The sequence below is a fragment of the Haliaeetus leucocephalus genome, unplaced genomic scaffold (genome assembly GCF_000737465.1).
Source record: "Haliaeetus leucocephalus isolate CR32 unplaced genomic scaffold, Haliaeetus_leucocephalus-4.0 Scaffold668, whole genome shotgun sequence".
Taxonomy (NCBI): domain Eukaryota; kingdom Metazoa; phylum Chordata; class Aves; order Accipitriformes; family Accipitridae; genus Haliaeetus; species Haliaeetus leucocephalus.
The window spans coordinates 2773360-2799574 of NW_010973104.1; the positions used below are offsets into that span (position 1 = coordinate 2773360).

The 26215-nt window shown below is 43.0% G+C and overlaps 2 protein-coding genes across 2 annotated transcripts in view; one reads left to right on the top strand and one right to left on the bottom strand.

Annotated features, from left to right (window-relative positions):
• Positions 1-13975, top strand: part of ZCCHC14 (zinc finger, CCHC domain containing 14) — a 53071-nt gene extending 39096 nt beyond the window's left edge. Inside the window, exons 4-13 of the mRNA XM_010579607.1 lie at positions 1013-1084; positions 1294-1403; positions 3292-3386; positions 3480-3534; positions 4966-5239; positions 6610-6701; positions 8147-8274; positions 8681-8821; positions 8908-10383; positions 11702-13975. Of these exons, the coding sequence (XP_010577909.1) occupies positions 1013-1084; positions 1294-1403; positions 3292-3386; positions 3480-3534; positions 4966-5239; positions 6610-6701; positions 8147-8274; positions 8681-8821; positions 8908-10383; positions 11702-11757 (2499 nt within the window). The 3' untranslated portion in view covers positions 11758-13975. The remainder of the gene's footprint in view (positions 1-1012; positions 1085-1293; positions 1404-3291; positions 3387-3479; positions 3535-4965; positions 5240-6609; positions 6702-8146; positions 8275-8680; positions 8822-8907; positions 10384-11701) is intronic.
• Positions 13976-16889: 2914 nt separating this feature from the next.
• On the bottom strand, positions 16890-23576 carry MAP1LC3B (microtubule-associated protein 1 light chain 3 beta; the record flags this gene model as incomplete). The annotated part of the gene is made up of 3 exons (XM_010579716.1): positions 16890-18824; positions 20936-21042; positions 23514-23576. Coding segments are annotated over 3 exons (345 nt in total), but the record flags the coding sequence as incomplete, so codon positions are not given.
• Positions 23577-26215: the final 2639 nt, after the last annotated feature.

Genomic DNA, 26215 nt, shown 5'->3' on the forward strand with positions numbered 1-26215 from the left:
TTGTTTTTTTTTTTTTCCTCCCCCCCCCCCCCCCCCCCTTTTTGTGTAACAGCTCTGCAGAGAGGAAATTCCTCCATTATGTAATGTATTTTGAAATACTCTCCTCTCACCAGTCTTTTTGGCAGCATTCTGATGGCTGGAAAAACTTTGTGTATGTTTTCAGTTGTCATTGAAACTAGTGTCATGTGAGAAGATGGCCTCCTGATTCTTAAACACATAAAACCAGCTTCTTCCTCTATAGAACTGCTGAAGATTCATATGCCTTCCAAACGCCTTGAATAGATGTATCTTAAGTCTGAAGGGACTTATCACTGGCCAGTCTCATGCCGATATTCTTTGTGCCAAGAAATCCTGACTTTTGGCTCAGTTAAACTAATCATCTACCAAGCAATAAATGCCTCTGTATCTAAGAATGTAATGACTTAATGCAGAAAGCGTATGGTAAGAGATACTGAACTCTTTCCTTTTTCTAGGGCACATACAAGATGGTGTCTAAAGAGCGCAGCTAGAGCAGTAACTGCAGGTTTCCTTTCTAAGGTTCTGCATTTTTTTTGCAGTGGGGTGATTTGCTGCCATCTTCAATTTGCATGGCATATGGAGTTGGTTAATTATAAATAGGCACTGTTGTGCTGTGGTGAGTTGTTCATATTGTACATCAGATTCTACAAACCAGCTGTTTTCTTTAACAATAATAAGAAAAAAATATTCCATTACTTAGTAGTCTGTTCCTTAATACTGGATGTCTGCAGTGTGCAATGGCTGTGTAAACTATGAAGTGCTTTTTCAAGCATTCAGAATAGTTGTTAAGTATAATAACAGCAAGAATCGGGCAGCGAGGGAGGACTGAGTAATAGTAACTTGTACATAAAAAAAATTTTTCCTTATTGATGTCACAGGTTACAAACTTTCTTGCAGTCTGTGGGCGACATTTGATACCTGTTATTGATCTTTTGGAACCAAACTTAAATCCCTGACTATTAGTTACTAAACTGAGTACTTTTTACTTCCTAAGGTCCTGTGGTCTGATTCTTCAGTGACGTTGGTAACCAAATCTTCCACTGAAGTGACTGAATTTATTTCAAAGGTAAAGGCAATACGAAAAATACTTGAAAATGGAGAGATGTTTTGACCCTGTATGTAATTTTGTTCAATGACATTTTTCAAAATGTACTGAGATAATACAGATAGATTGAATTTCATAAAATGTTTGACTTACAAATTGCTGTGCCTTGAATCTCCTATGAGTAACAAGTCTTATTTTCACTTACTATTTGTAATATCCTCCACCTTTAGCTATCTCAACTGTATCCAGAAGAAAACTTGGAGAAATTCATTCCTTGCCTAGCTGGTCCAGATTCATTTTACCTAGAACGGAACCACATGGACCTGGAATCAGACCTTAGGTATGCTGTGTTTTTTATTGTTGTGGGTTTTTTTTATCTTGACACTTGGCTTTTTTCACCAAGTGGAAGAAAGAAACAGGAAATAGAAATATTATGTTCATACTCTACTTTCAAGAAATTAGAGCTTGATCCTAAGCATTATTTCTTGACATTCTACTAATTCCAGTGCATTAGAATTTTTCAGGAATTCTTTCTTCAGAAATACAGATGGTAATAATATTCTGTATTAAGCTTCCTGGAGAACTGATATTTCCTCATTCCTTGCTAAAAACAAATAGAGGATCATTGGCTTTGCAGAAGCTTGGTTTGGACTCAAAAAATAGCCAAAACTGCTTTAAAAAAAAACCATCAAAGGTCAGGAAAAAATAGCTGCCTGAATAGTTATCCTTCTGTATTGAGGGATGGGTTGTGGGGATTTTCCCCCCACCCCTCTTCACAGAGTTTTTTGTTGTCTCGGTTGTTTTAAGTTGTTGTGATGCTTATTTTAATTTTAAAAAGGTAGGTATGTATATATTATAGCCATTAAATTTTTGGAAGCCATTAACAGCTAAGAAATTTTTGAAGCCTTAGATAGTACCTCCTCATGTTATCACAAATCACCTGGCCATTATCTAACCTAAACCAACAATTTAAAAATCATCATCTGTGGCAGGTCACATCAGTTCTCTCTTTCTAAATACTGAAATGGTTTTGCTAGGAAAAGTTGAGGGACTTAAATTATTTTCAGCTACTACTGTCTGTATCTGCAAAGTATTAAATGACATTTTAAAATACTAATTAACTTTTGTTAGAGCTTCTGCTAAACACCTATTTTCCGTAAGTCAAGACAGACTTTTATCCATCATTGGCAGTGTGGATATTGTTTTTCCATAGTCAGAGCCAGCAGGTGCATGCCTAGATTATTTTTCATGGCAAACAGCATTAACATTTCAAACAGTAACTTCTGTGCTTTGAGGATCACAGCCTATTGACAAGAATTAGGGAGGGTAAGAGAAAATGCATGTTGCTGCTGGTGCTGTTTAGCTAGCAACACTTTACAAATCTAGGTTAATAGAGCAGCAAACTGCATTTACACAGCAACGGTTGTATCTTTGGAGCAGAGAAAGAGGCTGTTCTGTTAAGTGCTACATATTTGAAAAATTCAGAAATGAACTGTGATTTTTTCAAGGTGGAAAGCACATTGTGTGTATAGTTGAATTATTTTTTATTCAAAGACTTTTAAAAAAATGACAGAGATATGGTCAAAATGCTTTCTTTTTTTAAACAATTTTCTATACATTTTCAAATCTATAGAAGATGTGGCAAAAGGCAGCCGAGTTTGCATGACAACAAGAAGTTTAGTCATGTTGATAGAACACACTTCATACATTGCACAGTTTTAGGAGATTGCCATTTTTTCCCCCCAAAAGAGGCACAGCAGTCCCGGCAGAATGTGACATAAGTTTTATAGCCTTTTTCCCTACACTGCCAGACTCTGCATCTGCTGTTTATCTCAAAGAGGAGAAAATTAAATAATGGATACATCTATATTTTACGGTCTTAGGTTTGTGAATTTGAAAGGGAAGTTTCAGGTTTATATTTTAACATTTTCTGCCTTACAAGTGTTCAGTGTTCCTAAATTAAGTATCTTTACTGAAACACTAAACAGAGTGAAAGCAACACAATGGTAATGTGTTTTAAGTATTATTAAGGATAAGAATGTCCATATGTTTCAAGTCTACTTTGATTCAGAATTGCATGGTGTTATTAATTTGAAAGGTCTTTTATGTTTTAGTTTCAAAATTTCAAATTCAATTTCAAAATTTCACGTACAGTCATGATTACATAGGCAGCTGCAAATCAAATATAACAGAATGGGGGGTTTTGTTTGCTTTTGATGAACACGCAGGTATTTGGCACCATTACCTTCCCATGTGGTGAAAAATGACCACGTTAGAAAGTTCTTCAGCACTTCATCTCCGTCACAGCAACTTCAGAGTTCAAGTAAGTTTAAATAAAGTTTAAAAATGAATTTTTTTGTACTGATGTACATTTCATAAACCGATGCCATTTGTAACTTCCGCTCCCTGTTTTTAGATCCTGGCAACCCCTCCCTGTATAAAGTAGGAACTACGCTGGGAACATCTGGAAGGTGAAATATTTATTTTGTTTACGTTTGTTCTGGTTCGTTGTAAAACCCCATTACATAGGTAATTCTCTCTCTCACCCTGGGGATTTATTTGCATCTACACTTTCATATTAATCTGTAGTAGATTTTAAGAAATTCTAGCCTTAGTGTGTGATCTGCCCAGAAGAGACAAATGGTGAGAATATTGGTATAAGGTACTATTAGCATTCCTAGTGTTGTCATTTGTTCATTATTCACATGCCTTAAGAAAACACATCTTAGAGCTCAGTTTAGGTAATTGCTTGAAGAAGAGTTTTGCAGCGAGTTGATCACAAATACAACAAAACGTAGGTAACAGTTTGCAAGTCAAAATATAACGTGATACAATTACTGGAAATGGAAGATAGAATTCAACTTCAGCTTTAAAAACAAAGGATATAAAATGTAATTACCTTTGGACCAAACTTTCTAGCATCGTGACAGAATCTCTTGTCACTGGCGGTTATCACAGCAGCAGCGGCTCTTAGGGGAACCTTTTGACCAGCTTTATATGGGAGATAAGACAATTGCAGTGTTCCTGCTGGCAGTAAAACCTATGAACGTGTGTTCTAAGCAGCGTTTCTCAAAATGTTTAAAGCTGTAACTACTAATTGGCATCAACACTTCAATGTTGAGCTGTGGTGATGGATGCTTTCTTCATGATCTGCTGCTTACTGCGTAAGTCATAATGGTCTCAATCACATACTTAAAAGGAATAATGATCATCTGAATTGTAGGCACAGATCTGGTTGTCCCTAGTGTAAGTCTTCCTGGGTAAAGGGAGACTAGAGCATCTCTGAAAGGGTTTTTTCTCTCTAGAGCATATTTGAATGTTTCCTTGTACAGCAGGCGTTTTCCTTTCAGAGGGAGGAAGGAAGCCTCTTCCAAGGGAGGTAGAAGTCAGCCTTGGGAAAAGGAGGGAAGAAATCCTCTTGCCTTTTGTTAGGATTTAGCAAACTCGGAACTCATTCTTTTAAGAGGCAATTTTCATTTTCTCCAACAAAACCCAGAACCCTCCAAGGAGCCAATATTGTGGGTTATTTTGCCACTTCCACATGTAAAAAAAATTTCCCCAGGATTATATTTGGGCTTCTTTTTTTCTTTTTAATAATGCAAAGCTGCACCAAGGGCATTCTCTCTAAATCTTTTTTAAATCACAGAGAGGTAGTAGAACATATATTTTCTGTGATTATAGAAGGAAACCTCTGCTAAAGCTGAAGATAAGGCTTACCATTTGCCATAAACTGCACTGTTTTTATTGTGCTGTTGAACAGCATATGTACAAACCTGTAACTTGGATCAAACAGTGCAGATTTTACCAGAAATCCTGGAAGTGGTAGATCTGTATGGCCGTAGTAGCTGAACTCTGGGTGACAGACTCAATGTGCTAAATCAAATTATGTTACTATTTTGCAGACCTATATGTGGAGTGGCTGGCATTCAGTCTTCTCAGAATCACGTTCAGCACTCGGCTGCTGCTCCCGTTGCACTACCCCACTGTTCCCATGCAGGAGGTACTGGCTCATCACTGGCCTATCGCACCCAGATGGACACCTCTTCTTCACCCATGTTAATGTCTTCCAGTCCACAGACCCCTCAGACACAGGAGCAAAATGGGATCTTAGACTGGCTCAGGAAACTGCGGTTGCACAAATACTATCCTGTCTTCAAACAGCTCACCATGGAGAAGGTAAGGCAGTAGATGAAGAAAAGGGTGCCATCTCTTAAATTATCCTTATATTCTCTAGTGCAGAGAGAGAGGCTGCAAACATCTGCACTGAGAATTTCAGAAGTTTTTGGCAAGTGCCGTGAAGGTTTGTGCTCTCTTGAAGCAATAATATTTGGATGAAAACCTTCTTTCTGTTTTCGATATGTGTGTTGTCCGGGGCCTGGGCTGTTCAACAGCTGCTGCCAGTTTCAGAATTCTTCACTGAATGCTTGAAGATCCAACTTGCATGCTGTTTTAGGAGCTCTGCTTTGGCTCCCTGTTCATCCCTTTGATGTGCAGTAGATAGCTAAAATTGGTTGATTTTTTTTTTTTAAATTTCTGCTTCTTGATTGATTTTTCTCCCAAAATATTGGTTATCCTTATTTTCAAGAACAGATTCACAGAGATTTCTGAATTGAACATCAGCGTGTGCACGTACCTCCAAGTGAATGTGAGGTTTTTGTTTTCTGCAGAAATTCTTGTGGAAAAATAATCGCTTATGTATTTGCATAGTAAGAGTCATGAATGATACCTATGTGTGCTGGATTTTGTCTAAATAGAATACTTTTGCAGCATTTACCCAGCTCCATCTGTAAAATTCATGTCTGCTCACTGTCTTTTAGCCTTGAACGCCCTCTAGTGGACTAAGTGCTTAGGTTGAGCCAGGTCTAAATTGGGATGGCTTTGTGCTGGTTATAGTACGTTGCATGTATTTAATTATAGTCTGTTACCAGAGTCTTCTGATTTTATTTTCTTCATTATGTGAGTGGAAATATATAGTGGGTTTTTTTCTTTATTAAAGTAGCAAAGCTGTGCATATTCTAGTGTGTTTTAAAAAAGCACGTATTATTATGCATACTTTGCTGGCTTTAATTTTCATTATAATATAAACTTTTATATTTTATTTTCATATTCTATGTCTGCATTTTATTACAAAATTTAATTTTGGAGTATATTTTCCAATTAAACTGATGAGATGACTGCACATTAATTTCTGTGTTAAATGACACAACTAGGAAAACTTTTTTTAAGAGAAAGAGATCCTTAAACTCATAGCACGAAGTTCTATTTTAATATGTACACTAATTACTTCATCTTTATTGTGAATAGTTACTGTAAGCACACACCTAATTAAATTTAATCTACAGATTTCTTTCTTTCATGCCAGTCCCCCACATTTTTATTCTACAGTGATTGTATAATTTAAAACTGGAGTAGAGAGTTTCTCTGAATTAACAAATGTTAAAAAAATGGCTTTAAAGTTGCCTTTCAGAACAGATTTTTACTGAAAATGTAAATAAGAATATTTCAGGCTGTAAAACTAATAAGCATGGCATTTTTTTCTTTACAAGTTTCTGAGCCTTACTGAGGAAGATCTGAATAAGTTTGAATCCCTCACCATGGGAGCAAAGAAGAAGCTCAAGACCCAGCTAGAGTTGGAGAAGTAAGTGGGGGTGGGGGAGACTGTCTTTTTAAGGTCCTAAGATATTTAATGAAAGTTTTACAATGGTCATTGCTTTCCAGACCATAAACCTACGAGGATTCCCACCTGTAAATGGGCATAATACTTACCTCCCTGCCTCTGCAGTTGTGTTGGTTACTTTGAAAAGTTCTTGAAATGGAGGCCGACTAGTTAATATTTAGTACTTACTGGTTTACTGTTGTGTGTTCAGGGTTGTGGTAAGGATAACCAAATGTAAAGAATTTGCGAACTCCGTTTTAAAAGGACATGGCAACCCAGTCATAACATAAATGCCTGTCTTCACCTGTCACATTGACAGCTCTTCTAAGGAGGGGGATGTTTTTTAAATAATTTTAAAAAGATACATGCTGTTGCTTGGGTTTTGTGGGGGTTTTTGGGGTCTTGTTTTGTTTTTTTTAAAACTTGTATAACGGGTATTGTAAAGCAAGTGTGCAAAGCCCATTTAGGTTTTGGGCTTACCACCTACCTGAGCTTAGTGGGGTAGGAGGGAATCAGGCAAGCAAGCCACTGAGCTGTAGGGTTTGCAAGCTCAAGTGATGCACCCAGAAAGTCAGAGTGCCCAGCAGGACTTTTTCTTCGTAAGATCTGACAATTTTTTGGCTTCCAGTCAGTGCGGACAGAGCACAGCTGCTTTGAGAGCCTCCTTGGTGTCCCGCAGTGACCCAAGCCAGCTGTGGCAGCTGCAGCCCCCCGGAGCTGGGGGGTGGGGTGCCAGATGGTACCCATACAGGGTCTGGACTTCTAACTTTGTATGGGGACAAACCACTGAAAGTCAGGGCTGTTGCAGGTATCCCTGGTCTCAGGAAGATCACAGCTTTATGTGGTGGTGGTGATACAAAGAAGGCTGGTGCTCTGTACCATATTAATAGCCCTTTGGGGAAACTGATGCAACAGATTGTCCTATTTTTTTATATCTCCATTTAGAGGGAAATGTTTATTCTGAAGCTACTGCAGTTACTTAAAAAGCAATTAAAAAAAAAAATCCAAATGCATGCCCATTTATCAAAGTTCCTTGACAGCATATTTCATCACTCTTAGTTTTTCCAGAGTGTGTTGGCAAAATGAAAAATTTGGACTGCGTTGCCTTCTCTTCGGTTTTGGTGTGCATGGCTAGGTTTGGGATGCACTTCAGTAAAGTGTGATAGAATTTAGTCACTATTTGGTGATGTTTTACCTTGTACAAATAAGAGTATTGTAATCAGATGGCAAGCAGTCCAAATGTGACTGCTGGCAAGAAGCTATGGTCAAGATTGATGCAATTTCCAAACGTTTCCATTTGAAATTAGCATAACATTTAGTGGATTACTTAGTGGGCTTTGTCTGCTTCAATTTCATTCAGAAGTTGATTTATCTGTTGTGCTTTAGCCAGTTTCTGCTTCTTCATATGTTTCTCCATCACCCTGTAGAGAAAAATCGGAGAAACGGTGCCTAAACCCCACAACACCTTCTTCAGTTACCAGCAGCGGTGTGGCAAGGGTTCCCCCTACTACGCATGTAGGGCCTATCCAGAGTATTCGTGGCAACCATGCTGCAGGTAAGAAAGAGGAGCAAGGGACACTGCTGTGCTCTCGGGGCTGAATATGTCCTTGCTCAAGAGCAAGCTCATTCTTACGCTGCTTTTTCACCAACCTGTAGTAAGCTTTATCTTCCAAAATGTCATTGGCTTAATAGGGAGCAATCAAAAAGTCCAATTCCTGCGTATATGGAGTGCAATAAAAAGTAGCTTCCTCTTCCTGGCCTCCATGTGAATGGCTAGCTGCACTAGTCAGCAAGTGTTACCCCTCCAGACCCCTGCTTCTTAGCTGATACGTATCTCTGTAAATCTTGAGCATCACTGTATGTTAGATGGTGTCATGAAACAGTTGTAATTAGGTCCTATCAAGTAGGTGTTACCACTCTTGTTTGCTTTCCCTGATTGCTCGCACGCCCTTTATCTGCAGAGCTGCGAGTGGATGTGGATCAGCCAGCCCACCCACTGCCCCGGGAGGGCAGCTCTTCTGAGTACTCCAGCTCTTCTTCCAGCCCCATGGGGATCCAGACAAGGGAAGAGAGCTCAGACAGTGCCGAGGAGAACGAGAGACGTAAGCAGAAACAACCAAAGAGTGTGCCTGTGTTGCCCAGCTTTGTCTAGTGAAGCAGTTGTATTTATAGATGTTTCTGTCCCTAGGTTTAGAGATTCACTTAGACGGTTCAGAAAAGGAGAAGCCAGTGATGTTACTGAATCATTTCACTTCGAGCTCTGCCAGACCCACAGCTCAGGTCTTACCAGTGCAAAACGATGCAGGCTCCAATCCGTCCGGCCACCACGCTCTGCCAATGCAAATGATGTCAGCGGCCTCTACTCATATCACCCCCATTCGGATGCTAAATTCAGTGCATAAATCAGACCGTGGCAATGCAGACATGAAGCTACTTTCATCGTCCATGCATTCTCTTTTATCTTTAGAGGAAAGAAATAAAGTTTCTCCTGGACCTAGGGGCAGCATAAAAATGGAAAAGAGCTTTGGAAATGCAGTGGTGGATGTAATGTCTGCATCTTCTCCCCACCAGCCCTTGCAAGTGCTGTCAGGGGCTGCTGAGAACAGCTCACCCACATCTACTATTAACTTTGGTCCTCGAACCAAAGTCGTACATGCTTCAACTCTGGACAGAGTGATAAAAACAGCTCAGCAGCCGGGATTAATAGTAGAAACAAGTACTGCTGCCACTGTAACATCCAGCACAGTCTTCCATGTGGCTCGTCCACCCATCAAACTCCTGGTGTCTTCGTCTCTTCCTACCGATTCTGCCATTGCCGGACAGACTTCCTGCTCCAGTAATATGCAAATAACGGTGTCCCCTGCAATAATAAATCCCCGGACTGCTCTCTACACAGCCAACACCAAAGTTGCCTTTTCTGCAATGAGCAGCGTGCCAGTGGCGCCAATGCAAGGCAGCTTCTGCGCAAACAGTAATGCAGCCTCCTCCAGCAGCCACCCCTCCACATCATTTGCAACCATGGCGAATTTGCCCAGCTGCCCTGCACCCAGCTCCAGTCCCACACTCTCATCTGTCGCCGAGAACAACTTCTACAGCAGCAGCAGCAGCAGTAGCAGCAGCAGCAGCAGCAGCAGCAGCAGCGGATCCGCAGGGAGCATCCCAGTACCAAACCAGAACCATCACCACCATCACCACCAGCAGCAGCAGCCGCAGCCACCCGGGTGCATGGTGTGCAGCTCCTGCGGGTGCAGCGGGAACTGTGGTTCGAGTGGTATGACCGTCAGCTACGCTAACTATTTTCAGCACCCCTTTTCAGGACCTTCAATGTTTACTTTTCCGTTTCTGCCCTTCAACCCTTTGTGTAGTAACGGCTATATCAACACGCAGCAGTACAACAGCAGCACGACTTTCCCCGTGGTCCACACCGCTTACAACAGCGGTATAGCACCGGACTCCGTAATGACTGGGCAGTCAACGTTTGCGGTACCGCCAATGCAGAACTTTATGGCAGGGACAGCAGGGGTGTATCAGGCACAGGGAATGATGGGAAACAGCAATGGTTCAAGTCACAAAAAAAATGGGAATCTCTCCTGTTACAACTGCGGGGCCAGTGGTCACAGAGCTCAGGACTGCAAACAGCCTCCGATGGATTTCAATCGACAAGGTAAAAGCAGGTGGAGGGATTGATGTGGGATGTGGCTTACATGCAGAGCGTTGTGTTTAGCCAGGGGGAATGGCAGGAGGGAGTCTGGTCGCAGTGCCGTAATCTTTTCATTTCTGACTTGCATAAAAAAAAAATCTTGTTCTTGAAGGCTGGTGGTTTTGGGCTATATTGGCAAAAGTTTAAACTTGGTTTTGTGCAGACCCAACACAAGGACAGGGCCCCAGTAAGGCCCTGGGTCAGACCCGGGTGTTCTGCGGGGCTTGTGCTGGTTTCTGGGAAGGAGAGAAGCGGGCTCTGCAGGAGGGAGGGAAGGAGCTTCTGTGGACAGGTTGCAGCGGAATTGTTGTTGCTGCTTATACCTTGTCATCCAGGTCACCTTGAGTTATAACTGCAAGTTCCCCAGGAAGTTTACAAACTGACCATCTCTGTTCCCCCTTTCCCTTCCTCCCCAAAATAGTAACCTAAATGAAGAATTACTGTTCAAATGCTCTTGAAGGTCCTGTGTTTGCTGCTATAATTATTTTGTAGGGCATGTTGCTTACATGGGTACAGCACAGGCTTCTCCAGGAGAGAGTCGAAATCTGTCATTCCGGGCAGGAAACAACTAAGAGAGAAATGCTACTTTACTGAGAGCACTTCTTAGTTCCATTTTTCTTGTTTATTTTGGTTGACATATTGTGTTGAGATAATTTGCACGTGGTGTAGTCTTAAAAAATTAAATACAAACTTTTGACTGGAGCGAACAGCTCTGAGGTGTTATGTTTTGCATTGTGTCTTGTCTATAATGTATGTCTGTATCTGGTTTTATACGGTGCAGACAAGGTCTCAAGTATTTGATCACTATAAATTAACAGGTGACTGATTTTGAGACAGCAATTTACAGCAGTGCTAAAATGTAACTAATTAGTGGAGTTTCTGTGGCTAATATTTTGATAGTAGCCAGTGGGCAAGAAACAACACTGCCTCGTCAGTCCTAATTCGGAGAACTTCAGAAGTGTAGTCTGCTGTCTTTTTAAGCTGAATTTCATTTCATTAATTAAATTTCCATTTAAACTATCCCAAACGAATTTTTGCCAGCCCTGAAACGACATCTAAGCCGGTGAGTTTTACTGTGTAAAGCTATGATTTTCATTTACGCCAGCTGCAGACACGTGCTTGTCAGCCTCTTCTGCAGCTTCACCGCGGCGCTGCAAGCTGGTGGTACGCTGCAATATTGCGTTACACGTCTAATAAGAAGCAGGTTGTTTTAGAAAGTTCTGAGATGCAACAGATGTGAGAAGGTTGATGATGTTTAATTCTTCTGTTTCCTCTCCCCCAGGTACGTTTAGGCTGAAATACGCTCCTCCCTCTGAAAGTCTTGACTCCACAGACTGATATTTTATCTGGCAAGAAAATACTGTAAGCCATGGAGATACAAGGAGATTGAAATACAAAACTGAGACGTCCAGTTGCTGTTAAGCTTAATGTATTTTTTAATCCAAAGGTGCTTTACTTTATTAGACTAGGTAGAAAATCTAGCTTAGGGGTGCATCAAACCCATTTTTGATTGCCAAATTCAAGCTTGGATCTTGTTGTTGGAACTTCTGACTACGTGTCATAGGACCGATGCGTACTGGATGGATGGTGGAGCTGGCCAGCTGCATTTTCTGTTGCAAGTACAACATCCGAGGTACTTTTTTTACTGGAGAATGTTGCCATAGGTGGACTTTCTAAGGTGAAATGTCTAACTCCAGGGCAGCTACATTCTGAAGTTGAAGCTGGAGGCTGAAGGTAGGAGCGGCCGTTCGCCAGAAGGACTTTGGCACCCCTGGGCTAGGTAAAATGTCTACTTTTTTTCAAAAGTGATCAGGCACTAATCTCTGGGATTTTTAAGGATTGCACTACAGAAGAATGTAAAACTCTTCAAGCTTTCTGCACTTTTAGCAGACAGTGTCACTCTGAGACCAGTGCAAGAGGCAAAGAAGTTCCAACTTTTAAAAATTGGCACCAGCAGGCTATGTGACTTAACTACACAATAAAAATCTTAAGTAAGTCTCTCCTTTCCCTTTCAAAAGAACACACAGAGCAGTTTCGGTTCCTTCTGGAAACAAACTTGTGCTTCATTGTCTCACTTATTACTAGATAGTGCTGGGTTCCCAGCAGTGGAATAAACTTAGTTTCCAAGGGTCCAAGTCCCAGAGACTCCAGAGTCATAAAGGCTTCAAGGATATTTTCCTGTAATACACAAAACAACCTTTACGTCCTGTTACTGTATATAGGTCTCTTTCACAGAAACCTTATTATTCTGCTTTTGTAAATGAATTTTAAACCATCCTAAAAAAAAGAAAAAGAACTCTGGCAGCAGAGTTTGTAAGCTTTTGCTTTACTTTATATAAAAAAACCCTTTGACTCCTACCCCAAGGCTTTTGCTACAGGATTCAGAAGTGGTAGAAGTCAAACATGTAAAAGGTAGTAAACTTCATTATTATCAAGACTTTGAAGGATTTATTGTCAGCCTCCTTCGTTGCAATAGATTGTAGATGACTAGCTTTGGTGTTAACTACTTAGCGTACATAATTTGTGGGTGACAAATCTAAATTAGGACTTGAGAGGAAGCCAAACAAATCTTGAACTGCTAATTTGAAACAGTTTGGTCCTGTCTGGTTGAAAGAAGATACTAATCCTCATGGCTCACCCGAGGAATTTGACGGCATTAAATGGGTGAGGCCTTCTCTTTAAAATGTCTGACATAGAGATATTTGCATACTGTAATTTGGAAGACACCTTTAAAGTCTGAAGCCTTGTTTACACTTGGAGGTATTTCTTACACCAATTTAAACCACACCAGGATGAATAGTATTTGTAGTGGCGCAGCTGACTTTCACTTGGAAGTGAGGGAAGTCATATCTGAGAAGGTTTTGAAGTGGTGCAGAGCTGCCCCGAGGAGATCGGGCCTTAGTAATGAAACATCAGTGTGAGGGGGTAACACAGTAGCTTGACAGTCGAGACCTTCCTGGACCATGTTGATAAGAGAGAAATGTTCTGGGCCATCCTTCAGTCCCACTTTCTCAGTGGGCAGTCGTCAGCCTCGCCGGGCAGGCAAGCAGGATAAATGAGCGTCACCGGAGGGGCACAGTAACGTGAGATGGCAAGAAACCAAACTCGGTCCAGGTAGCGATCTGCAGCTCATAGCGGATTTGGCTTCGTGGAAACCAAAATTTAAATTTGCATAACGTTTGGTTTTAAAAAAAGATATTTTTTTATTCCTATGCAATGAAAAAAAAAACCCACCAGATTTGTGTATCCTCAGCCCAGCTCACACTACCCGCAGTATTGCACACACTGTTGAAACGCTTCTGTTCGCTCTGCCTACGTTTGAGGAGGTTACCTGTGTTCTAATGAACAACCTTCAGACCTACAACACTAAAGTGATGAAAACTGACAATGCAATTTACTTTGCCTTAATGAGCTTGAGACAATGGTAGGAACAATCTGTCATACTGTATTACGCTGAAGGAAACGTGCAGTTTTCAGTGACGATGTTTACTATTTCCAGCTTTGAGGGTCTCTCCAGTGGCCTGGAACATGTGCTGAAAGCCAAACCTTAACATTATTTTTCTTTTTTTTTTCTTTCCACTTTTTTTAAAACAATGTTTTAAAACTGAATTGTATTTAAATAAACTGTATTTCAACACACGTGCAAGTGTTAAAATCCCTCTCAAAATAGCAAAAATCAACAGCAAAAAAAAAAATCTGTACCAGTTTCATTTTGTTTTAATGCCCAAGGCTGGGCACACAGTCTCGTCTAATATTCATCACAGAGTTGAAACCATAACAAAAGGACTGTAAAACTGAACTTCTGTCCAGCAAACTGTTTCATTCCTTTCTTCAGAGCTTTCTTTGGGATTGTTTCCTTTGTGTAAAGTTAAGGCTGATGTTTCTTAAAGTGGCTTATGTGTACTTTTAGGTAACGTTTTTAAATGGTGAAGTCTGGTTTTAGAGTAAGTTCAAATTCAGAAGTCTTGAGTACCTTAAAGCAACATGAGTGTAATGGAGAAATGTTTGGTGAGCCAGCAGCAGTTGCAGAGCCTTCCCTCCATCAGAGCGAGTTGTGGCTTCAGATCTGCTAGTGAATGCTGTCCACTTTGTACCAAGAACCACCAAAGTTGGTAAGTCTGAATAGAGCACTTTAGTTCCATAGAAGAATACTTAACCTGTTTTTAAAAGGCACAAATCCATCTTTTTACCCCCGAAAAGTAAGGCAGCTTGTTTTAGAATAGTAGTTCCAGCTTCACTGGCTGAAAGAACCAGTCCTTGAAACCTATTTTTATACATTGAAAGATGGAGATTTCAAAGAATGCTATTTATTGCTATCTTTGTCCTGAAAGTATAAAAAGAATTAGTTCTCAAAATGGATTTTGCTGTGGAATAGAAATGATTTTTAGGTGTAAGACAGAAGGGAATCCCAAGTCATCTCGCTGCAGGGGCATGGAGAAGTTAGCGATGAGTCTTCCCTCAGGGGAGTGAGCGACGTGTGGTGCAGTTTCAGAAGTGTTTTCCGTTTGGGAGTGTTGGTGATGGAAGTACTCGAAACAGGATGGAATTTCCAGCAAACTCCTCCTCGCGCTGGCAGTCTGCAAATTAAGCATTAATAGATATGCCAGGCTTGACGCTAAACAGCAGGAGAGTGAAGAGGGAAGCCTCATTTTAGCAAGCGAGGTATTTGGATCAGAGTTCCACAATACTTTTCCTTAAAACAGCATGTCACACTCCACTTTTTGTGAAACTTTTTCATGCTACGGTCATTAAATCTTGGCAAATTAAGTGCCAGACTTCCAAAAATAACAGTCTAACACTAGACCTTTACCGTTACCCAGAGTTCTGTTTCATGCTACTTCTCGCTGGCAAGCTTCAGGGTGAAGGTACTCAAAAATTCAGTGTAGTCTGTGGTATTCAGCAGAGCGACACTCCTCCCCAAAATAAAAATGACATCATCGGAAACCCCTGCATATGGGTTAGCTGTTTGTTTATTGGAGGTCACAGACACTCGGAGCTGTGGATTCGGGGTAGTCTAGAACGCCTGTTATAAATGAGATGGATGTGGGCAAATCTGGACAGAAATCCATGTATTGAGCACTCACAAGAGTCTAGAAAACACTTTTGCTGGTTGAGGCCCCAGTAACCCTCCTGCCGCCCCGCTCGCCACCATCTCTTGTAATAAACCCTTGGAACTACCCATTTGCTCTCTTAAATTTTTTCTTATGTAAGCAAGAAACGTGTTGGTACTGAAGCAGAAAGCAAATCCTGTGTGTTTTCAAGTGCAGATTAACAGCTTCTCTTGGACATAACTTTCCACTAGGAATGAAGGAAACTCCTGCTCCCATTTGAGCCATTTCTTTTACTTCGGTCAATTCTAGTATTACAAATTGTGCATGTAACTTTATAAATATTTTAAATAGTTTTGTAAATATTTAATATTCAGCTAATTTGATTTTGAATTGTAAATGTCAAGTATTCTGGTATTGGGATTTTTATGTTTTATTATACTTTGTTAAAAGTAAAATTGTACATTTTTAGAATGTTTTTATCTGAGTAAATTTAATGTATGGAAAATAAAGAGTTAAACAGACTCCCTTTGTATTTTTTTAATTTAAAGGGGCTTCATCTGTGTGGAGGCTTCTCCAGCTTGGCAGTTAGCAGGGACTTTTTTTTTTTTAACTCCTTTTATTACTTTTGCTGTCTCTCCACCCACAGACATCTGCTGGTGAATCACAGATCTATTACAGTGCTTGCAGTTGCTCTCCTCTCCTTGACTCGGCTCCCGGTTGATCCAAGGAAGCTGAGCTGCTCTGAAAGGGTTTGCGCTTGTGGTTTCTTACCGGGAGCGGCCGTGGCCTGACTCCAGCTGCTGACCCAAGCCTGTACCCGATTTCACCGTGAAGGAAGGAGCTGGGGGGAGGATGAGCAGGGAAATTTTTGTGCCCTGTTCCGAAGGACAGCAGCAGCTGCGCCTCCAGGCTCTGCTCAGCCACCTCGGCTCGCCCCTCATGCAGGGTATGTCTGCGCTGATGATCGGGGTAAGCAAAAGGAATCGCCAGCTCGCTATTTCCTTAGAACTTTTTGTGGCTGGCGCCTGGGGTCATTCCTGACGAGCAGAGTCCTGCTCGCAAGAGCGCTGGGGTTCTGAAGCCGTGAGGAAGAGGTTGGTTGAGCAGGAACAGAAACAAAACGGGGATATGGAAACTGGTCCATGTGCAGGCACGCCCTGGTCCATACCTGTCTAGAGAGCAGAACTGTTCTACAGGGCAATCACACCTGAAATTCCTCCTGCTGGAGGGCGGCAGCTCCCTCTCCCAGTTCTTAATGAGGAACAGTACCAGAGGCTTCAGTACAAGTGTCTAGTCATTGTCAGCAGGACCTAGTTCACTACCTTGTGCGCCCTGAAGCAGGTGGAACAGACCTCTGTGCCCTTCCCTGCGGAGATTCGATTTACAAAAGCTGTCTAGAAATAACCACACAAGCCATAATTAAGTTGGGATGTAATCCATCCATATCAGCACTGTATTAATTTTAAAAAAGCAACATTTGTACAGGAATATCAGTCAATCACGTCGTAATTACAAGTATGGTTGTCAGTTATGAGTTAAACAATTTCTTACACGAACAAAACTAAACATAGAACAAGCTGCATTTAAAAGTTTACATTGGAGTAAAAACACAAAGAACAATAAAAAATCTGAAGCGTGAACAAGATGCATGCAAAGAGGTGTAGATAGGTACAAACTGTACACCTTACTGAGCTAGAGTGCCAAGACGCAGTAGTATTGCTTCTTTTTCCCCCTTTATAGTAAGTTAGCTTCCAGTAACAGATGTAGTTAGTTCACAGACACGTAATATACAAGAGTAATCTCATCCTGCTATGCTTCACTTGACAACGACTCTAGAGGAAAAACACGGGTCCTACGAGATACCTTTCCTCTGCACAGGCTGCCTCCCTGCTCAGGACAGTAGTAACACCAAGATCTTCCAAACCCCGTGCAAATGGCAGGAGACTTCAGTGTGATGGAAAAAAAATCTTTTGTTCGTCAACTCTCAACAGCAACTCCTGGATGTGAGCTGCTTTTAAAAGCGCTTCTCCCTGACCTCCGCCTCAGTGGTAACGTGCAAAACAAGTGACAGACTGGTTAGGCAGTGTGGGTTGGTAATTCCAGTGGCATGTCCCGAGTCCAATGTTCAGTACGGAGGTGTGTACAGCAAAGCCGTTTGCCCGCTCGCACTGGAGGGCTGGAACGCACCTGCCCTGCCGAGCAGATGGAGACAGCGAGGCCAGGCGGCACTCCCAAGAACGTGAGCGATACGGGCGCCGCTCGTGTCTCGGATCACACCAGCCCACTCTGCGGCCGGTTGCACGCATCCTGACAGCCCCGTGTGCTGGCAGCGGGTCCCTCGACTACCTTTTCCCAGCAGACACTCTGCCCGGGCAAGGGAATGGCAAACCTCTGGGCTAGAGGGGGGGTGAGCTTTTGGAAGAGTGCTTGTATGAAGAACAGTGTGTCACTGAACAGAGAGGGGTTGGAAATTCATAACAGACTGGAGTTTATTTCAATGTTACCTGTCCAGGTGTGTATTTTACAGTTAAACACTTCCTAAAACTACAATAAAGCTGTGGTGTTTGGTATGAGTATTTCAGAAACTGGCACCATTCCTAAGTTTGTGGTGCCACAGAAAACGGAGACAAAAAGAGTTGTACTCCCCCAGCTCACCCCAAGCTCTTGCCTTGACTCAATGCAGCACTGACACGAGTCTGATCGAGCTGCAGGAGACAAAGCTCTGCTTCAAAACATTAAAACGTATTTGCTCTCATCAGAAGCCTTCCCATTTAAAAAAAAAAAAAAGCTTTAAGGAATCATAGGGAGATTTTCCAGAAAACTGTCACAGGAAACACTTCAGCTCCTCCCTGGTGCCTGTTTGCTTGTTAAAAGTCAATCGAGTGTCCCTTTATTTGCAATTGTCACATGTACAATTGGGTTCCGTTCATAAAGTCCAGAAATGTAAATGTGCCTGTGTGGAATATTACAGCAGGTTTCAAAGCTGGAGGTGCTCGTCTGTACTGTTTAATAGTCACAAACAAGGCAAGGTAAGATGAGACACCTGCTAAAGCAAGCCTATGCTAAGGTACTGAGAGCGTAGGTGACATCCGTTTCTTTCCCTGGGGTGCATGTGGGGAAGAGTGGGGGTGATGGCCAAGGGTAAACCAAAATCCTAGGCTAGAAGCCGCTTGCGTGTCTTAGACAGAAGATTGCACTCCGAAAGTCTCCTGAGAGGCGTACACCATGTACAGGAACCCATCCTCGTCCTTCTCGCTCTCGTACACCTCGGATATGGGTGTGGAAACGCTCACCATGCTGTGTCCGTTCACCAGGAGGAAGAACGCCTGGTTGGAGTTCAGCTGCAGGCGTCGCCTGTTGGGGGGAGTTTGGGGGAGCGGAGGGGGGAAGGAGTTTGACAGTGATGAATATGCATTTCCACTCACATTAACAAAGGCTTTAGGACAGACGGCAAAACAAAGTCCTCCAGCATGGACAGCAGGAAGGTGTCCCCACCCAAAGCAGCCCTGCCACCGGAGAAGGCATTTGCTTCCCACCTCAAAGCTGTATTAAATTCATCTACTAAGTCCAGTCAGATATATCCACTGGACAGAAGCCCTTATGTCACTGGAAAAGCTACGCTCCAGAAGGGCATTAAACTGAAGCGAAAAGGAAGAGGTACTCCTTGCCAGCATGATCCCTGTACAACCAGCAAACATGTAAGGCCTGCAGGACCTCTGCCTTGCAGCTCAGCTCAACAGCATCTCACTGGAAATGTAAACTCAGCCTGACCTTGAGAGATCCGTGTGAAGACGGGGAGGGAGGATGGGCAGAGCTTCCCTGCGAAGGCCCTGGACCTTTTAAACTCACTTTGCCAGCAGCTCTGTAACAGCCTGCGTATAACCTTTGGAACATCTTGCCCCCTCTTCTCCTCCCTCCCAGAAGAAGCATCATGGGAAGGGCAGAGAGCAACAGACTTCACAGGCTGCGTGGCACAGTGAACATCTAACTGAGGGGTTTCCCTTGGCTCATTCATTCTGGTTGGGGGGAAATAGGTATTTCTGCCAAACTGCCTACTGGAAAGCAGGTTTGCAGAGAGGAGCTCTCTTACTACTTCCTAAACCAAGTAAGCAAGAGGAACTCAGATACGTGGAGGTGCAACCAAAGAAAGAAGGAAACACCAACAGATCAGAAAAGCTTCCTGCTGCATCCGCTCGCTGCCGAGGGGCAGCAGCAGCTGGAAACAAGGATTTATTTAGCCTCCCAGCCACAGCCCTGGAAAGGGACCCTTCCAAAACCAAGCTCTAATCACTCCAGAGACAGCAGGCTGAGAGAAGGCAGTGGCTGGCTGAGGGTTGGGAAGGACAGGCTTTGCTATGCACAAGAGGGGCTGGCTGAGGACCAAGTCCAGCTGGGACCAAGTCACCTATTAACAATGAAGCCAAAGAAAAAAGGTTGGGAAAATCCTTCAGCTTGCTGTTAACCTTTTTGCCCAGGGCCTTTAATGTTCATGAGAAATTCTGGAAGACTTGAACAATCTGGCTCCTGCTTCCAAAACCCTATCTCGTTTTCTTACTCTTTTAAGAGCTGGGATTTGCTTACGATAGACAGTTTTTGTACAAGCCTCTGAGGCAGGGAATTGTTTGGACATGTGAGACAACTCTCAGTTTTTACAGTTTGTGGCCTCCATGAACTAGCTCCCTGTACACCATGACCAACAAAAAGCAAAATCTGGTTTGCTGCTAACTTCCAAGTTTACTGCTTGAGAACTCTTACTAATAAAATATTCCTTCTAAGCCAGGAGAAATGCACTTCTAGCAGAACTTCTGACCACAATTTCAGACCACACAACTTCCACTCCATGGCTATTTCCCCTTTGCCTTTTGTTTTAAGCAAAGCTCAAGCACCAGAGCGGGGCAATACTCAAGCCACAGTCTGCACAAACAGCTGGGACAAAAAGACACTGGTCTGAACATGTGTTTTTCAGGCCTCAACACTGCCATTGAGGGAAACCTCATCTCACAATCAAAGTATGCCAACATCAACCCTAAGCAACAGCTCAGAGCTCTGGCTATGAGCCAAAACTCCTCCTCCAGTAGGTGGGAAGAGGCAGGCACTCTGGAGAGGGACTCCCAGGCGGAACACCAAGAAGGCATCCTAAAATAGCCAAGCGGGAAGTGTTGGAGTCCTGGGCCAGAAGCACCCATATTAGACAGGGATTTGCAGCCCCAGACTTCCTCCTACATCTCTGGGAACCAGTTATTTCTCTTGAAAGCAGACTAACAGCTCAGCTCTTTTCAGAGTTTTTTTCCAGCAAAGCCAAAGGAAAAGCACCTTCTCATGAATTTGTCCTAGTGATGATACCAAGCGCTCATTAGATGAATTTTCCATTTAAAGAGCTCCCAAATGCATACAGCAGGTGGGGAATTAACAAAGAATCATAGTCTTAGGTTGATGCAGCTTACACTGAAATCACAGCATACTACCTGATAATTTTGATTAGCTCGCTCATGTTGACATGATCTGGCACCAGGAACTTGGTCTTATCCAAAACTGGAAGCTGCTTCTCTCCCTTGTACCTTTCAATGATCACCTAAGAAGAAACACAAAAAGAAAGGAGCAGAAGATGTGAAAGGCAGAAACGGTGTCTGGTGCCTTCACCTCACCCCTCCATTTTGAACACAGCAAAGTACCGGCATTTATGCTAAACTCCATTTCCTTTCATTTGTGAATGCAGTATCTCGAATCTGAAAAGGAACAATTACAATTATCTTCACGTGCTTCTCTTGTTCTGTTTGCAAGAGTCACTGCACTAAGGGGTAACAAACAGGGATTTAACAGCACACATCCACAGCTTCAGTGCGGTTTTAGAACAGTTCATTTGCTGGAACCATTTAATCTAGCACTGAATAACCCGGCAACAAGGAAACCCTAGAAAAGATAAAGCACACTTCCCTCTTACGCATTACAGTGGCTGACTAGAGGCTTGGGCTGCTACAGAAGTCTGCAAACTCAAGCAGTTTTCACTAGAATTTCTCCTGTTTCAGGCCATCCCTTTCTAAGAACTACACCTCCAGATTAGTACGCTATTCCATCCACCTTCCATGCTTACTCTAATGCATGAGAGAAAGCTACTTGTGAAGGGTATAAAGCCTCAAAGGAGAGAATTTCCTCCTCCTTAATCTCAAGACAGCATGCTTAGGAACCAGTAATTCTGCCAAGACTGTTATGTAGTAACTACTTAATTCACGAGGAAATTGCAGATTTTCCAATTTAAGAAGCATCCTGCCCAGCAACTGTATGTAGTTCCTGCTTTTAAGAAATGATCTCAGAATTCGTGCACTCCTGTTTCCACAGCCATGTGGGTTTTGTTGTTTTTAAATCAACGGTAGCTACGTGACACCATTCACTTGGATCATTTCCATGCTCACAGGGCCTGGCTGTGTTGATATTCAAAAGTTGCACAGGTGAAGAGATACTGAGCCAATTTAATTATACCAGAGAAAGACTTCCTTACACCAGTTTAAATAAATGCTGGCTTATTCTGGAAAAAAGACAGCTCTATTTTTAAAAAGGTAGACCATAACCAATAGATAATATTTTCAACAGCAAAATGAAGGATGTTGACAGCACAGCAGGGATTTACCATCTAGCGTGACATTGCCATCTTATCTCATCCAGAACTGCTAATGATAATAACAAGGCAGTGACTCAAGCTAGGACATGGACAGGCAACAACAGCAAGCCTCCAGCTCCTCCTCTGCCATAGTTGGGAGTTTGCATCACTGCATCTTCAGCAAGTTACTTAGGTACCTCTGAATTTTTGCTAGTATTATGTCCATGGCTGACTTAAAATGAGAGCTTTGCTATAAATCAATGGCTTTCAATCTGTGGTCACAGAGCTTGGGGATTACGGCTAAGTGATCTGTGAAAGGTGGGTGAAAAAGCAATCTTCTTTCAGGAAACCGATTTGTTAGGAAAGGGCCTTTTGGGAAAACTGCACATTCCAGAAAAGTCAGAAAATCTCTGCTGTAAAATATTACTTGTTCCCACGCCCAGCAGCAACAGCTTTGAGATGACGTAGTTTAAAGCTAAAGGAAAGCTGAAAACCTTTCAGTTTCTATTTGGCATGGAGGCAACAACTGCTTCTGTTAATGAACTTGCACTGGAACTGCAGACGGTTTGCAAGCAGTTTGTTCACAGAAGAATTTCCACTCACAGGGCTCATCAGCTCTCGTCACTGAGAGCCAAAGGCTGAGGTGTCCGATTAAGTTCTCTCTTCTGCCCCCCAAAATGTCCTGAGACCCTCCCTGTTCCACCAAATGGCCATAAGGACAGTTGCATTTATTGTGTACTGCAGCGACAGCCATCACGCAAAAGCCCACCATTTGTGAAGAACTCATCAGCAATACATCACAATTCCTGCCTTTTGCTTCCTAGGATGCTTTGCTTTGCATTTGTAAACTTGAGGATGCCATAAATGAAAGAAAATAAATATTTAAGCAGCATTTGGAGCTGACCAGCTAAAGAAGAGTGACAAGATGAGGGCTGATCTCCTCTTTGAGGTGAGGTGGAAGGGTTTGACAGCCAAGCAAAGACCTGGAGACCTCAAGCAAAGGCCCATTTCCCAGAAGGCAAGCGTTTCTGTCTTTCTCAGCACAGATTGGTGATGAAAGCCGTATCTGTCTCTACATTACTGTGTATTCTTCTTGGTTCACCTCTGCAGACTCTTCTTTTGGAGAGGAAAAACACTGAGATGGATGAGAAGAGCTGAACACTCAGGAGAATCTCAGAGCTCAGCCGGGGCATGGTTTTCTTTGAAGTTGCAACATGCAACTTCAGTACACAGGAAACCCCATTTCCTCCAGTCCCCAGCTAGCACCTTGCTCCACCACACTGGCTGCCAGTTACTAGTTTGAGAATGGTTCTGAAATCTAGGCTTAACAACCCTGAACGGCCAAATTTTAATTTGGTCTCACCAGGACAGCTCTTTTACAGGTTTCTAACTACTAAAAGAACATGAGACTGGAAATTGAAGTGAAAAATGGAAAGAACCTGACTTACTGGTATTTTAGTTGGATGCTGATCTCGAATCAGTCGTACATCTTCCACTCTTTGCTCTGCAAGAGATTAAAAAAAAGTCTGGTCAAACATCTACACTTAATGCTGTTATTACCTTATTTTTCCACCACCGAAGAGAGTAGCAAAAGCCACAAAAGCAAATTCAGGCAAAGCAGTTTTTCAAATGGGACAGCACTGTCACAATTAAAACCTCTCCTTTGACAGATGATCCTTTGCTCTTTAACCCAAAGTGACAAGTACTGCATGCACGCTGCCTGGGACTCCTAGAAAATGTTAAAGCAAGTGAGGCCCCCCCCCCCCCCCGCCTCATTTTCTGCCCACTAAAACAGACATTTAATCTCATAAATTTATGGCATCAAATTACACCACCCAAGTTAATGACTAAATATCCTGTACTATTCCTGCGAGATCCCAGAAAAGGAAGTTGTCAACAATTACTTGAGAGCTAAGATGAGCTGCAGCCTGGCAGCATCAGCTTACGCTGTGCATTCTAGTATTACCGAATTACAGTTTTCTATTTTGATTATGCCGCACCCATTGTTGCAGAAGCTGCTGGTAGGTTCTTGTGTACCCAGACATTTCACTGCTCTCTGTGCCAGTTTTCAGGATGAAGTTCACCTCTCCTCAGACATAAATATTAATAGCACAGATATTATAAACCAGGCTAAAGTACACGTCTGAGCCAAAGTAAACAGGCACAGTTGCTTTTAGAGGCAGTTGTATCTGCTTATACCCTGCCTACTTTCAGATTCAGTGAACTCAATTTTAACCTCTCCAGTTCTTTTGAGCAGGTCGGGGCTTTCCAGGCCATCTCCATCTTATAAACACCTCTCAGAGAGAAGATTTAGTGTTGCATCACAGCTTTAACAGACACCTACCTAGGGAGAGGTGCTGCTCACGGGAGAAGAAGAGCTTAGATCAGCACTCGTCAGCCCAACTTGTTGCTGGTATGCTAATGCACAGGACACACTACCTGTCCCGTCACTCAGCAATAACATCAGTCAGGTCTCCATTAGTCCCTATTAAGTTTGCGTGCATGAAATACATCTCTGCGCCTTTTTACAAGCCCAGTAAGGAAATGCAACTCACGTGAATCATGGTTTTAAGCTGGAGGTGAATCAAGCAGAACTAAGGCAAGGAGTATGCATAGCCTTCACCTGACTGCAAGACCGAGAACCTGAAAGCCATCCTGCTTCACATCTCACAGCCCAAGCCACGCTCTTACAGACCAGCATTAACACTTCAAGGGCAGAGATTACTAGCTAATTAAAATACTTTTTAAGATTAACCAGAAACACAAGAGATACGGGGAGTACAAGAGATCAACCTTCAACCTAGCAAGTGCAAAGAGGTTTGACTAACTTTTCAACTGAAACAGTTTTTTTCATAGCAATGTAATTCAGCAGAACTCCCTGGAGTAGAAAAAACATAAACTGGACAAATCATTAGGATTATTGTATATAGCGTGTTCAAAATCAGGCTTCAGTCAGCCACAGATAAACACTGTTCTCTGACGACATTAGTTGCAGTGGCAACTGCTTGGCTGCCATCCTAGCTGAACTTAATACCTGCAATAGAGGCTGCTGACAGGCGATGGGGTCAACAACAGTTTTGGAAGACTCCAAGAAAAGGGGCAGCTTAAACACAGACTCTGTTAGATCAAAATTCCTTCCACTTCAATGTGGGGAACAGCTTACATTTAACAGAACAGCAAAGGCAAGGGTGGGTGCACCAGAAAGCTCTCATAAGCAGCTTGACTTTAACCCAAAGGCAGAAGGAAAAGAAAATCTGGATCAATTACTTCCACCAATTCCATTTTACGTATGGGATTTTATAGTTCACGCAGAAATAGGTTACGCTGCCAGTTCTTGTTACCCTCGGAGCATTTCAGCCTACCTCACTGACACACATGAAGAGATACTGAGCTCTTTGATTGCTTTGGTCCCATCCTAAGCACAGAAAGGAGTGTTGGCACCGCTCTATCAAGGCTCTTCTTTCTAGAAAGAGACTAATCTCATTTGCCCAGCCATCATTACACAGCTCTTTTCGATGCCTTGCTAGTTTTCCATAACTAAATGGAGATAGGAGGCATCCCAGTCCACTCGCAGCTCCCTGCGTAGAGAATTCCTCATACCACACCAAGCACCAAACTGCAAGTGGAGCTTAATTCTCCTGTCAATAGCGCAGACGAAGCCGGGCCCTGAGCAGACACGTCGGGGAGGGAAGGGCAGGCCCAGCTCCTGGCACACAACGCAAAGTGATATTTCCAGGCTCCTGGGAATTTTGCAGTCAATAATGGATGATGCGGAGAGGCGATCTCCCTACCCCAAACCCCTCTCCCAACGCACCGCAGAGCTCGCCCCGGCGCAGCAACTGCTACCCACCTCCACACCTCCCTCACCATCCCCCCCGAACACCCAAAAAAGACCCCTGCCCCAAAACTTCCAGCTTCTCCCCCCACGGCAGAGAGGCTCGCCCACCTTACCGGGGCAGAACAAGCCCCGTGGCCACGCAGGGGAGCGGAGGCCTGGCCGGGGTTTGTTGCCATTTCAGCCCCGAGCAGGCGGCGACTCCCGTTTCCCCCGAGAAGCCGGAGACAGTTTGTTTCCGTTTCAGCCCTCGGCGGAGCGGCACAGCGACGCCGGTGACCGGGACAGGGCGGCCGGGCCCGCTCCGGCCGCGGA